The following is a 13364-nucleotide window of genomic DNA, read 5'->3' as shown; positions in this document are numbered from 1 at the left end:
GACGAAGTTTCGCACTGAAGGCCCCAGGGCTCCTAGGAGTTATAAGAGAAGTCATGGTAAAGCAGAGATGGGGGTGAGACCAATTAAAATCTAGACACGAGACTAGTACTCAGAAGATCTGGGTCTATTCCCAGTTCTGCCACAGATAACCTGTGTGATCTTGCACATGTTACGTAATCTATCAAAAGTAGGTCCTCCCTTCCCTCAGGGAGGGACCTTCACCTGATAGGTGAGATCTTGTCTTTCCTAAGAGCTGCAAGGTAGAGGTCCTTTGTCTTCCCTGGCTTTCCCACAAGTGAGCTGTTCTGCTACCTTTTAGCTTCCCCTCCAGCCTGTGACTCTCTTGGAGGTGTAGTGGGTAGGGCTGGCTGAGCCCAGAGCAGCTCCTTAATCCTTTGTTGTCCAGTGTGTGATTTGTATATCCCACCACACCTTTTAAAAGAAGACAAGGGCAACTTTTTCTCTTAATCAAGAAGGAAAATATAGCAGAGTAAAAGGGATAGGAGGAACCTAGTCTATTGGTACTCTGTCTGAATTCATCTTACCAGCTTCAGAAAGCAAATCTGGAGAACAAGTTCTAGAGGAGAAAGTACAAGGAAGTTTTTCTTAAGATTTTTTCCAGGCCCACAGAGAAGAGGGTAATTCTAGATCTTAGAAGGCTGAGTACTAAGATAAAATATCAAGCTCTTTAACTGTGTTAACATTAACAGTAAAAGGTGCCTCTGGTAATTTAAAAAAAAATGCATTGGGTGATGAATATAGACTTGAAGGTTTTCATGTTTCTGTGCTGGAATCCCACCAGTACGAACCTCAGGTTTACAGTACAAGGAATTAATATACCAATACCACATTCTTTACAAGAAGACAATGTGGCCTTTTTGAAGATGGATGACTGACTATTCATTGGCAGCATCCTAGCAGAAACATAAGACACAGGACATAAAAAAGACAGGAATATAAAATCTGTAGCATTTCCAATTACAGTTGGACAAAATTTTCCAGATGAAAGATTTTTTATTTTTGCTATAAAAACAAATTCTTGTTGACTGAAACATTTTTTAAATGTGTCAATTTTAACATCATGGTTAAAAAAATTAAAAAAAAATAAATTTTATTTTGACATTTTCATAATGAAACATTTTGATTTTTTGATTCAAAACATCTTGTTTAGAAATATACCTGAAATATATATATGTTAAAAAGTTTTAACAAAATATTTGGTTTGACCTGAAAATTTTTTTTTAAACTTTTTGGTTTGCCAAAATTTTTTGTTTGGGGTAAAATATAACAATTTTAAAATTTTAAATTTTTTTGGAATGGATAGTGATAAATCAGTTATTTACCCAGTTTTATTTCCAATCCATGAAACACCTTCTTGATTTTGTTTTCCTTTCTTTGATCAGGTATTATATTCAACACCTCAAGTAACAGGAGACGCAGACAAGATTCTGCTAGCCACCTCTCACAACACATTTCATATACAATTAGAACTAGCATTCTGTACAGCATGAGAACAGATCTGATAAAAAACCCAGTGTGGAAATCCCATCCACCAAACCTGCCAGGTGATGGGTTCAGATACAATTACATCTTTGTTCCACTTCAAGACATGATTGAAAAAGCCATCATTGCAGTACACGCTGGAGCAGATGCCTCTGAGGCAGAAATACAAGTACAAGCTATGCCATATCCATGCCACATCAGTGACCTGTAAGTAAACGCCCTCCTTTTGAACCTAGTGCTGCACTCTCAATAGTGTGGTTGTGATCTGACTGAGCTGTATAAAGGGGTTGGGAAGCTATCAGGTCTTCCTAACTGGTGATTGCCCCATTTTGGCATAGAACCAGTGTGGTTGGCTCCTATGCATCTCATTCTGCCATTCCTGGCAGAAAGAATAGAGGGAGAAGAGGATATGGTAAAAGGACACTGAGAGATTCCTATATGGCAGACAGTCCTCTTTGGGAGCTCTTATCAGCACGTGTACTTTACAGCAGCCCAAAGGATTTTCCAAATTACACTGGGGCTGGAGCTATCTTAGGACTAGCTCAATGATCAGGCAGCAGAAACCAGCTCATGTGCGATTTATCCCCTCCACTATGGATAGCAGAGGCTGAGAATCTGTCTGTTGGTTTGCAAAGTGTTTAGTTTATACAAACAAAAGATAAAAGTAGATAACTGAAATGCAAGCCACAAACACTGGAGCAAAATTTGCCTTGTAAACATAACAGGCACTCTAAATATCTTTATTTGCAATTAGCACCTTGCAAAACATTAAAATAATTTGGGACTTTTATTCTTCTTCAATACAAATACAGTGTCACTGTCTTGGAGATACACTTTACAGGTTCCTATATACTGATCCTATATTTTACCATTAAATTATAGTACGTATGTTTAACTAGTAGCAGCAAAGGAAGTATTGTTACTAGACTTGAGTAAAATCATACCCTCAATAATTGTTTTACATATTGTAATATTTTCTGAGTATTAAAATATTAACTTTCTACTTTTACATCTTTCTCCTTTGAGTCTTACACGTATATTTTTGCTTGAACAGGTTCTTGAACAATATTGGTTTCTTTTTTCCATTCATAATGATGCTAGCATGGATGGTATCTGTTGCTGGCATGGTCCGAAAACGGGTTTATGAGAGGGAGATTCATCTTGAAGAGGTAACAGTTAGCTGAGCCTTTGATTGTAAAACTGGTTTAGAGGGTATACCGAAAATGCACATTAAACTTTAGAAGAGATGGTTTTGTGAACAATAATGCATCTGCTTTGTCTTTCACTCTCTCCTGGGCTCTTAAGCTGAGTTTCAGCTGCCAAATCAGATTCACAGGGATATTTCTTGGAGTCCCATTGGTCTGCAGAGATTTATCTCTGTTGAAATAAAGGAGAGCAGTAAATGACAGAATTATGAAATTTAAAGCCGAGTACTTTTCTTTGAACCAAGGCTTGCAGATAGAGATCCCAATCTTCCATGGTGCTGAATGCCTTCAATTGCTGTTATGTTTATCCATCCTCAAAGAGCAGCCACATACTTTCATTCAGAATTACCTTTATTTTAGATTAGGAGAACAACAACAAAAAGAAGAAAAGTACGGTCTCCTTTAGGTACTCTGAACTGAGTAAAAATGGCTGGGGATTTTAGTCTTTAGGTATTTAAAGTACACAGAGAAAACGAAGGCATAACAGTTACAAAGACAAATAATCACAGCTAAAATTGAAGTCAAGGAGACAAGTTTATGGCACTCAGAAGGTGCTCAGTATTTTGCAGGATCGAGACCTAAAAGCCACATATTTAGATATGGATATAACAACATTTTAACTCACAAGAATTCAAATGCTATTCTAGGTTCTGCTGAAAACTTCCTGTTTGACCTTGAGCAAATCATTTAACATCTCTAGACTTTGGTTTTCCAATGCATAAAACAGGGCTTATCTACTCTGCAGAGGTGTTTTAAGTATTAACTCACCAATGTTTTCAAGGTGACTTTTGGAAAAACACTAGAGAAATAGTGTATTAGAATCCAAAACAAAGTGTTTTTTTTAGAATGGTGGGCTCAGATGCATGTGACAATTATTTCTGGCCATATGAGCAATGTTAAATCTGAGAGTTTCACGAATGTATGCAAAAGATTAGTTCATGGTGAAAATTTGTCCTTTTTTCCTATGACCTCTGCAAAATTTTGTGATAGGCAAAATTGTAAATTTCCCCAAATTTACTTCTGGATGAGAAATAGCACATTTTCTCTTCAGAAATTGCCTTTAAGTTCAGCAAGAAAACAGCAAAAATAAAGGAAAGGTTGTGTTTCATATTTTTACAATATTCTAATTTTTTTTGCATAGCACTTTTAGTCTGTGTCTGATAATCATTCATAGTCGTCCATTATTTTTATGGTTATAGTGCTTTTATATTACTACCGTTATTTTATACTAATGACATAGATGTGTACGGCACTTGAAAGAATAAAGGTGGATTCTCTACCCAAGAGAGGTTACAATGTAAGTGTCTGATCCTGCAAACGCTTGCTCATGAATGTGCATAGTCCCTTTGGAGTCAATAGGGTTACTCATATGCATTATGCTCAAAAGCAAGTGTCTACAGAATTGGGCCTTAAATTAAGATGAGAGCAACAAAAGGAGTTAACAGCACATGGAGAGAGTGGGAAAAGTATAACACAGGGGTAAGGATAATAGGATTACATGGTCACTTGGGAGGCTAGTGCATATTTTCTGCGGAAAAGGACCTAGGGGTTACAGTGGACGAGAAGCTGGATATAAGTCAGCAGTGTGCCCTTGTTGCCAAGAAGGCCAATGGCATTTTGGGATGTATAAGTAGGGGCATAGCGAGCAGATCGAGGGACGTAATCGTTCCCCTCTATTCGACATTGGTGAGGCCTCATCTGGAGTACTGTGTCCAGTTTTGGGCCCCACACTACAAGAAGGACGTGGCTAAATTGGAGAAAGTCCAGCAAAGGGCAACAAAAATGATTAGGGGTCTGGAACACATGACTTATGAGGAGAGGCTGAGGGAACTGGGATTGTTTAGTCTGCAGAAGAGAAGAATGAGGGGGGATTTCATAGCTGCTTTCAACTACCTGAGAGGTGGTTCCAGAGAGGATGGTTCTAGACTATTCTCAGTGGTAGAAGAGGACAGGACAAGGAGTAATGGTCTCAAGTTGCAGTGGGGGAGGTTTAGGTTGGATATTAGGAAAAACTTTTTCACTAGGAGGGTGGTGAAACACTGGAATGCGTTACCTAGGGAGGTGGTAGAATCTCCTTGGAAGTTTTTAAGGTCAGGCTTGACAAAGCCTTGGCTGGGATGATTTGATTGGGGATTGGCCCTGCTTTGAGCAGGGGGTTGGACTAGATGACCACCTGAGGTCCCTTCCAACCCTGATATTCTATGATTCTATGATTCTATATTTCTTGATGGTTAATTTTTTTAAAAAAAGTTGTGACTAATTATAAAATGTGTCTCTGCTCTTGTAGTATATGAAGACGATGGGTGTGAATCCTGCCATTCACTTCCTAGCTTGGTTTCTGGAGAATGTCATTGTGCTCACTATAAGCAGTTGTGCTCTGGTCATCATTTTAAAAGTGAGCGGCATCATTGTGTACAGCGATGGCTTCCTAGTCTTCCTCTTCCTCCTCGACTTTGGAGTTGCGGTTGTGATGCTAAGCTACCTCCTGGGTGCATTTTTTAGCAGTGCCAATACAGCGGCTCTCTGTGCCAGCCTTATATATGTGATCAGCTTTTTACCTTACATAGTTTTGTTGGTCCTGGAGAACCAACTTAGCTTTGCCCTCCAGATCATTACAGTAAGTATTTCTTTTTTAAAACTGTTGATTGATTCATTTCCATAATTATGTGACCTTTCGCAAATCCCCTCATTATCCTGTCCAGATGTTCCTACTTTGCTCTTACATCTCACTGAAATTGCATGGCTTTCCGAGATAGAAAACCAGTCGAGAAATACAGCTTTGAACACAACAGAGTGGAATCTAAAATGAATGTTCAAGAAGTTGGCGGAACCCTATGGAAACCATAAGGCTCCATATTTCCAATGCACATGCATGATACATTCTTACAAAAAAAAAAGAATAGTTTGGAAAATTAATGTGCTCTCAAATAGTGGTTGACATCCCATTATAGGATTAGTGGTTATCCTGGGCAGAAAAAATGAATATAAAACTTACCAGTGAACTATAGAAATCGCTCCTTTGTTTAAAAAACAACTACAAGACAAACAGATCTGTAAGAATACATATTGCCCATCCTGCTCTTTGCAGAGAGTACTATGTATGGGGAGAGGAATGAGATTTCCTTTAAAATTCTACTATTGAAAATCATGTTTCGTAATTTGTTTTATGTTCACTATTCTACAATATAAATTACAATTCAAACAGCTATTCATGAACTACTTTACCACATTGTCTGTTTAGAGTTCCTAGGTGGTATTTTCCTATCCTCTGCTTTGTGTTTCACTGTGCTCTGCAAAGCACCCTCCTTTTGTCACAATGAATCTCTGATAAGGTCTGATCTAAGCAATGTTTGTTCTCCTGACTGCTGTATTCTCGGAATAGGTATTCCTTATTCTGGAGGTACTGTCAAGTCAGGATCACAGCTATGTTAGCTCACCTGACCTCCTTCCAATTCAAGGAAAACAAACAAGCAAGCAAACAAACCCTACTCCTACTACTGTATTTTAAGATTTCTCTTTTTTATTTGATATACCTAATCCTCTCCAGAGAGGGGAAAAAATAGAACACTAATATACAATGAATACCAGTTGTAATTTAATATTAAACTCAACAGTACTGTAGTTCAAAAGTGTTCATCGATGAACACACAAAGTGAAGGGAATCTGCTATGTCTGTGTAAACACTGCAGGAGTACATCCAAATATGAATCTGTTATTCTCCAATTGAGGCCCAATAGAGACAAGAAGTTATTCCATTAAGAATAACATGAATTTATGCCTGTAAATTTCTTGAACATTAATGCAAGAAACACAAACAGCTTATGCAAACATTGCACTTTCTTAAATATGTTTAGGACTTTGTCTCAAAACAACACTTTTTTAAGCTCTTTAGAATTTTGTTGAATTTTTAACATTTTTAATATCAGCAAAAAAAAAAAAACAGTTTTACCCACCATTAAGCTCCTGTTCATTCCATACCTGCAAAATTAAATATTATATACACAGAATTAAACAATCTAAGTGACACTGTAAATAGGGAAAAACAAACCAGAAATGCAATAGATCAGTGTTTAGGGTTGAATAGTACGTTATACTCTGTTTGCTACGCATAGAGCTGCCAGCTGCACACATTCAATCCTTATGCTATTGAATACATATTTACCCATTCTGATTCTGATTGATGAGTTCTAAGTCTCCTGTTGACTAGAATGGGAACTGAATCAGGCCCTTGGTCACACAGCAGGTAGCCATCATTCCAGACCATGTTTTTCATGGGGTAGGCTGAGAGAGCTACCTCGGTTGTTTCAATGTTTACCTTGTCCTCCCCACCATATACTTGTATTATCCACCTGTCTTTACATCGTATGCAAATGCCATAAGCTCCTAGGGGCAGAAGCTGGTTTTTTAAATGTGCCTGACACAATGGATCCTGCTCAGGGCCTCCAGGCACTCCTATAAGACAAATACATTTGTATATTTAAATACACTGCCTACATTGTGTGTTCTCTTCCTGCAAAGCCTTATCCATGTGTTTATTTTAAGCCAATAGAACTATTCACAGTGTATAAAGATACGCATGTACATAAGCCTTTGCCTGATCAGGGGCCTACATCTGTAGTGGTGCACGTCTTTGAGAGAGAGGCAAGTTATACTTGTTTTCCAGGCCCCTGGCAGAATTTTGCCTTTCTGTTTTAAACAATGTGAAACATATTGGATTTACTTACTTTAAAATACAAGTCATCTCCAAGAGCTGACTTTCAAACTATAGAACGTTTTTCATACAACAATGCATATATTTTATCAGTATTTAGTAATGATTTATTTCCCTCTGATGCTGGTTAGTGATTTTTTCCATTTACCATAATTCTTCCATCCTTGTTACATTACATCACTGAAGTTAGTCATTTTCCATTTTATACTTTTCTGATGCAGTACGGTGCAATTTATATTGCTCCACTGGAAATAAAATGTTATTTCCTTGCAGTAGAATAGCTGCCCATTGTACAGTATAATGTGTGTTCCATCAGCCTGTCTCTCGTGAATTCTAGGGTCATTCACTTACTACAGAAAATAAATTGCATTAGCCACTTTTCCAATGCTATGCATTATATATTTGCAATATATGGAGGATTTATGATGCTTCATAAATTGTGATAGCATTAAATAATGCCTTCAAATATTAATAACCTGATACATAACAATCTTTTATTTGGAGAGCACATTTCTGCAAAATGCAGGTAAATATTGTTCAGGTTCAAAAAAGGTAAATGAAAGATGGGATTGTTAACCTTTCTAGAACTGAAAGGTCCATTGCTTCTCCATTTGCACTGAACAGTGCTATAGTTATTTACATCACACAATATGTTAATGGAGATTTATTTATGTTCATCTCCTGTTTCTTTTCTATTGTTGCAGTGCTTTCTGTCTACAACTGCCTTTGGGCAAGGAGTATTTTTCATTACATTCTTTGAAAGCCAAGAAATAGGTAAGATAGCTAGTTAGCAAAACCTTTTTATAATGATCATGGTATATAAAGAACTAAACTTGGAAACTTATTTCACTTGCTTTGTTTTGAGTGAAACTTTGTAGAATCTCTGATCCTCAGCAAGTAGTACAACTCAGGACTGGAGGGAGGATGTAGATGTAGGTTTAAGCCACCTTTGTGCTCCATGATTCCCAGGCCAGGTTGATGGTGTTGGTCTCCTGCAGTAAATTAGAGAAGCCTTAAGGCTGCTCTAAATTATGGCTGCTGCCAGTGCCCCACCAGGGGCTAATAATGCAGGCTGTAAGGAAGCCCCAGGCACACCCCCAACATTGCTGATGTAGTGTATGTGACATGCGTGAAAGATTTAATCAACTCTCAGAAGCTGCTAGATGACAATGAGCTGCTCTTAGGGTATTGTCAGCCAGTGAAAATGTCTGAAGATGCAGGTCCAGATCTGCTGCTAGATCAAATTCAATGGAGCTATGCTTATTTACCCTCGCTGAAGAGCTAGCCTGTTGTGTTTCACTGGTTTAGTGTGTTGCCTCTCAGTATCCTGCTGGTGGAGTTGTAGGTGTAGCTATGAAGCATAGAGGATTCCAAGTTGATGCTGCAGTTTAATTTACCTCTTAATAACAAGCAGTTGCTTTTCTGATTTACCTCTGGACACTTGATAAGTTTCTCCTAACACGACACTTTCAGAAATTGTTTTCCTTTATTTTTCATAAAGATTGGATTTAAGATAATTTTATACCATTTTTCTTCTATAATTCAAATATGTTCAAATTTTTGGAAAATAAGAATATTTTTATATTATTAAAAGCTTTTTATTGAAGACTTTTATAGATGAATATACTGCCAAAGATATAGTTTTCAAAATTGTATTTGTTTCCACTTGCTAACAGTACTGCCCACGTTTCAGCCTAAAATAAATTCTTGGATTTATATAGTGCTGAAGAATACAGGTGCAAAATATAATTAAGTCAGTAATATTACTATGTGCTAGATCCAAAGCTCATTGAAGTCAGTGTCAATGCTACCAGTGATTTCAGAATCAAGCAGTATGCATCTGATTACATAGTACTGTGTACTTTATAGAATATATGTTACTTATAATAAGCTGTAATAGTTTGTGGAACAGCAGGTCATTTTAACCACCTTGGGCTCTTTTGCCTTATAAGACATTCTGGGGGTCAGATTTTATTTTATTGTTTTCATATATTGAAAAAAATATATGGATGAGATTTTCAAACATTAATGGGAATTGAATGTACAAATCCTCGAAACAGTTTTGAAAATCTTAGCTCGTGTGTGCGTGTGCTTGCTTGTGTAATACCCTCATGATTGTCCTGAGTATGGATTTTTGAACCAAGTAACTGATCCAAGATGGAATCTTTTCTTCATTTGGGGTTATTAACAGCAAGACGGTCTTGGTGTCAGACTGGAAGCCATCTCAAGCACCAGCTGCTGATAGAGGGTTTTCTATTTATGTGCAAGCTGATAAGTATCAGAAGAGATATTGCAAACTAGAGCTGGTGGACAATTTGCTATCAGAATTTTTTCCACAAAAATATGCTTTTGTGAAAAAAGTCATTTTTTTGATTGAAAATTTTAAATAAGAAATGTCATCCCCCTAGGGAAAAATATGTTCTTGACCTGCTTTATTGGAAGCTATGTGGCTACCTTTATAAGATATTATGTAGAAAAGTGCAATAATCTAGTTTTCTGAATAACGTTTCTATTCAGAAATATAGTAGCGGTATTACATTTGAATTCTAACTACTGCTAGTGTTTTGTGTTTTCATTCCTTTCTTCATACACCTGATGGAATATGAGTTGAAGTAATTTTTCAAATGATTAGTGTCTGGAGCCCCAATCCTTGGCTGTCACCATCAGGCACTACTATAAAACATATGCTATATAATAGATTGCATTTAGTCAGGATTTGCAGGTTGCAACTAAATAAATTTGCAGCAGATCTCTTTTAAACCATTTGTTTACATGTATCAGCAAACTGTCTTAATCCCTGATTTATTGAACAACTGAAAACGAGCTTCTCTCATATTTTATTCAGCATTTTGCCTAGTGGTCCTATTTTTTTTCTTTTTACTAAAATAAAAGGACAGCTAAAATAAAATAATGAACTTCTTAAAAACTCGCTTCCACTACGAGTTCTTTCACATTTTCTCAGCAGTAATGTTACCTGCTGTTGCACATAGAGATGGAGCAGCCTAACATTTAGTTTCTATTCAGTTAAAATTACAGTTATTAACATTGTTCTTTTTTGTTCGTCAGTGCTCAAATACCTCTTGAGTGTTTGGTGTTCACGTGTTTATGATCCTGCTACCTGTGGTGCTCTACAGATTTAGTGTTGACCTTTTTTTATTACTAGGAATTCAGTGGAGTAACATGTACCAGCCCCTGGCACAAGGAGGATCCATGACCTTTGGATGGGCTAGCTGGATGATTTTCTTTGATTCAATTCTATATTTATTAGTTGGCTGGTATTTCAGCAATGTAATTCCTGGTAAGAACAAGCACACATAGATTTATTAATACCAAAATGAGTTCTACTTTTTCATTCCTTTATAGTTAAAATATTAAATTTTTGATGCCTCTGAGTTAGGGCTTTCTGACATGCAAAATACATGACTACTGCTAAGAGTGAGACTAAGAAACCCTTCATGCATCCATAGGTCAGTGAATGACGCTAACTGGTGGGCTAGAATTGTAATATGGTATGAAGTCTATTTGTGTATGCATATAAGGAGAGCAGATAATTGGATAGGACTTCTCAGGCTGATTGACACTACGTAATGACAGAGTTCCATCCAGTAGAGGAACTCCTACTGAGTTAACTGGGTGTTCTGTCCGAGTCAGGATTGGGCCCCTTTATTAAGGTTGTTTATTAATAATGTATTTTCAGAATGCTAATGAACAATATTGATTTCCTGTTTATCATCTCTCACCACCAGTAACTCTATGTCACAATTGAAATGAATTAAATCCCAAATTTATTCTCAGAAGGTGGGATTCATCTTTCCTCCAATCTCCAGGTTGTTGGTTTTTTTTAATTAATTCCCTTAAGTTGGTTGTTGGGCCATTTGGAATGCTTTCTAAACACCTCTTTCATGGCCTGAAATTTACACTTGCTCAAGTTGCTCATATTACACGTTTTTTTTCTGCTTATTGTATATTTATTTCAAAATGAATAACTGAGAAGTTTGACATGGAAATGGAAGGGAATACAATAATGTAACTGTATCTCAGGCAAAAACCTTTCACATAAAAATTAAGAATGTCACTTGCTATTCAGTACCACATACTGTGACTCCATGGATACAAAAACCACATTAAGTGAATGCTGAGGGAAGCACTGAAAAGGTCAGGAAATGTAAAAGTTAAGGTGATATGTACAGCCATAATTCTGCCCCTTTGTGTAAATGTACTAAGGTACAAGGCCAGATCCTTGCTCCTCTGCCAGCTGGCTTGTATTGCCATGGTGGTGCAAAGCAGCTGGAAAGGTAGCAAATCTGTCTCCTTGATGATTCCACTTGTGTACGGAGAAGTATCTTTAGTGCCATTCAACTGGTGCAGCAGGTTCTACATCATTCCTCCCTCCCCTAGTGTAGGAAGCAAATCTGGAAAAAAGCAGTTGTGGCTAAGATGTCACTTGGTATCTCTTGCTGCTAGAATGGCACCTTTTGGCAGGTGGCACATGCTAGGGACTGGCCCAGATTCGGGAAGGTGAAAAACTTCACACCTTTACCCTGAGCCTTACTAAGCTTAGCTCAAGATCTGGACCACAATCTTTTTTTGGATTGTCTCATTAAATGCCAGGGTAATGATGAGAGAGCTGTTTCCACAAGAAAATTTCAGTGTCAAAAGTTCTATTGATTTCTGAGATAGCAAGATTGGCCCCAAAGCTTGCAAAGTGCTTTTGGATATTTTGGGAAGAAAAATGCTATATAAAAATCTATGCTACGCAGTATAGATAAGATTTTATAGCCCTATTCCATTGGAAAACAACAACAACAGAAATATAGGATAATAGGATTATTTTATATGCTTGAGCAACAAATGAATTTTGAAAATATGTTTCAAATGTTTCTCTTATATTTAACATCTAGGAAGACTGGGGTTCAGAAAGCCATGGTACTTCCCCTTTAATATCTCTTACTGGAAGGAGCTGTGTGGTACAGAGAAGAGAAGGAAACATCTAAATTCCAATCTGGTTTTCGTCAATGAAGGTTTGTAATAGCAGGAGCCTTTTAGTAAACATTATTTTCTTTTTCTGCGTAATTCACTGTTTTTAATCCATCTTCTATAATTGGTTGAGTCTAAGTTTAAATTTATATCTCACTCCTCATGCATCCTAACATTTTGTTGGCTTTTTTTTTATTTAAAAAGATTTTGTTGAGTAAAAAGTTTTTATTGAGCTGTCCACAAAGATGTCTGAGTGGATAAAGTTCAGTTAGAACTCATTGCTTAAAAATGGTCATACTGGGTTAACCTAATGGTCCGTCTAGCCCAGTATCCTGTCTTCTGACAGTGGTCAATGCCAGATGCTTCAGAAGGAGTGAATGGATCAGAGCAATCATCAAGGGATTCACGCCCTGTCATCCAGTCCCAGCATCTGGCAGTCAGAGGCTTAGGGATACCCAGAGCATAGGGTTGCATCCCTGACCATCTTAGCTAATAGCAATTGATGGGACTTATCCTCCATGAATTTATCTAATTCTTTTTTGGACCCACTTATACTTTTGGCCTTCAGAACATCCCCTGGCAACGAGAACCAGAAGTTGACTCTGCATTTTGTTTTAAACTTGCTGCCTATTAATTTCATTTGGTGATCCCTGCTTCTTGTGTTACGTGAGGGGTAAATAACACTTCCCTGGGGCCTGTTGACTTTCTCAACACTATTCATGACTTTATAGACCTCAATCATATCCCCCTTGTCATCTCTTTTCCAAACTGAATAATCCCAGTCTTTTTAATCTCTCCTCTTATGGAAGCTGTTCCATACCCCTAATCCAGTTTGTTGCCCTTCTCTGTACCTTTTCCATTTCTAATACATTTTTTTTGAGATGGGGTAACCAGAACTGCCCGAAGTATTCAAGGTATGGGCGTATCATGGATTTATATAATGGCATTATGATAATTACTGTTTTATT

The 13364-nt window shown here is 37.3% G+C and overlaps 1 protein-coding gene across 1 annotated transcript in view; it reads left to right on the top strand.

The window, feature by feature from the left end:
- ABCA13 (ATP binding cassette subfamily A member 13) overlaps positions 1–13364 on the top strand; it is a 294371-nt gene that overhangs the window by 113507 nt on the left and 167500 nt on the right. Inside the window, exons 31-36 of the mRNA XM_043540473.1 lie at positions 1404–1710; positions 2558–2672; positions 4996–5325; positions 8124–8193; positions 10583–10717; positions 12321–12440. Of these exons, the coding sequence (XP_043396408.1) occupies positions 1404–1710; positions 2558–2672; positions 4996–5325; positions 8124–8193; positions 10583–10717; positions 12321–12440 (1077 nt within the window). The remainder of the gene's footprint in view (positions 1–1403; positions 1711–2557; positions 2673–4995; positions 5326–8123; positions 8194–10582; positions 10718–12320; positions 12441–13364) is intronic.

Source organism: Chelonia mydas, chromosome 2 (assembly GCF_015237465.2).
Source record: "Chelonia mydas isolate rCheMyd1 chromosome 2, rCheMyd1.pri.v2, whole genome shotgun sequence".
NCBI lineage: Eukaryota > Metazoa > Chordata > Testudines > Cheloniidae > Chelonia > Chelonia mydas.
This window is presented reverse-complemented; position numbering and strand designations above follow the sequence as displayed.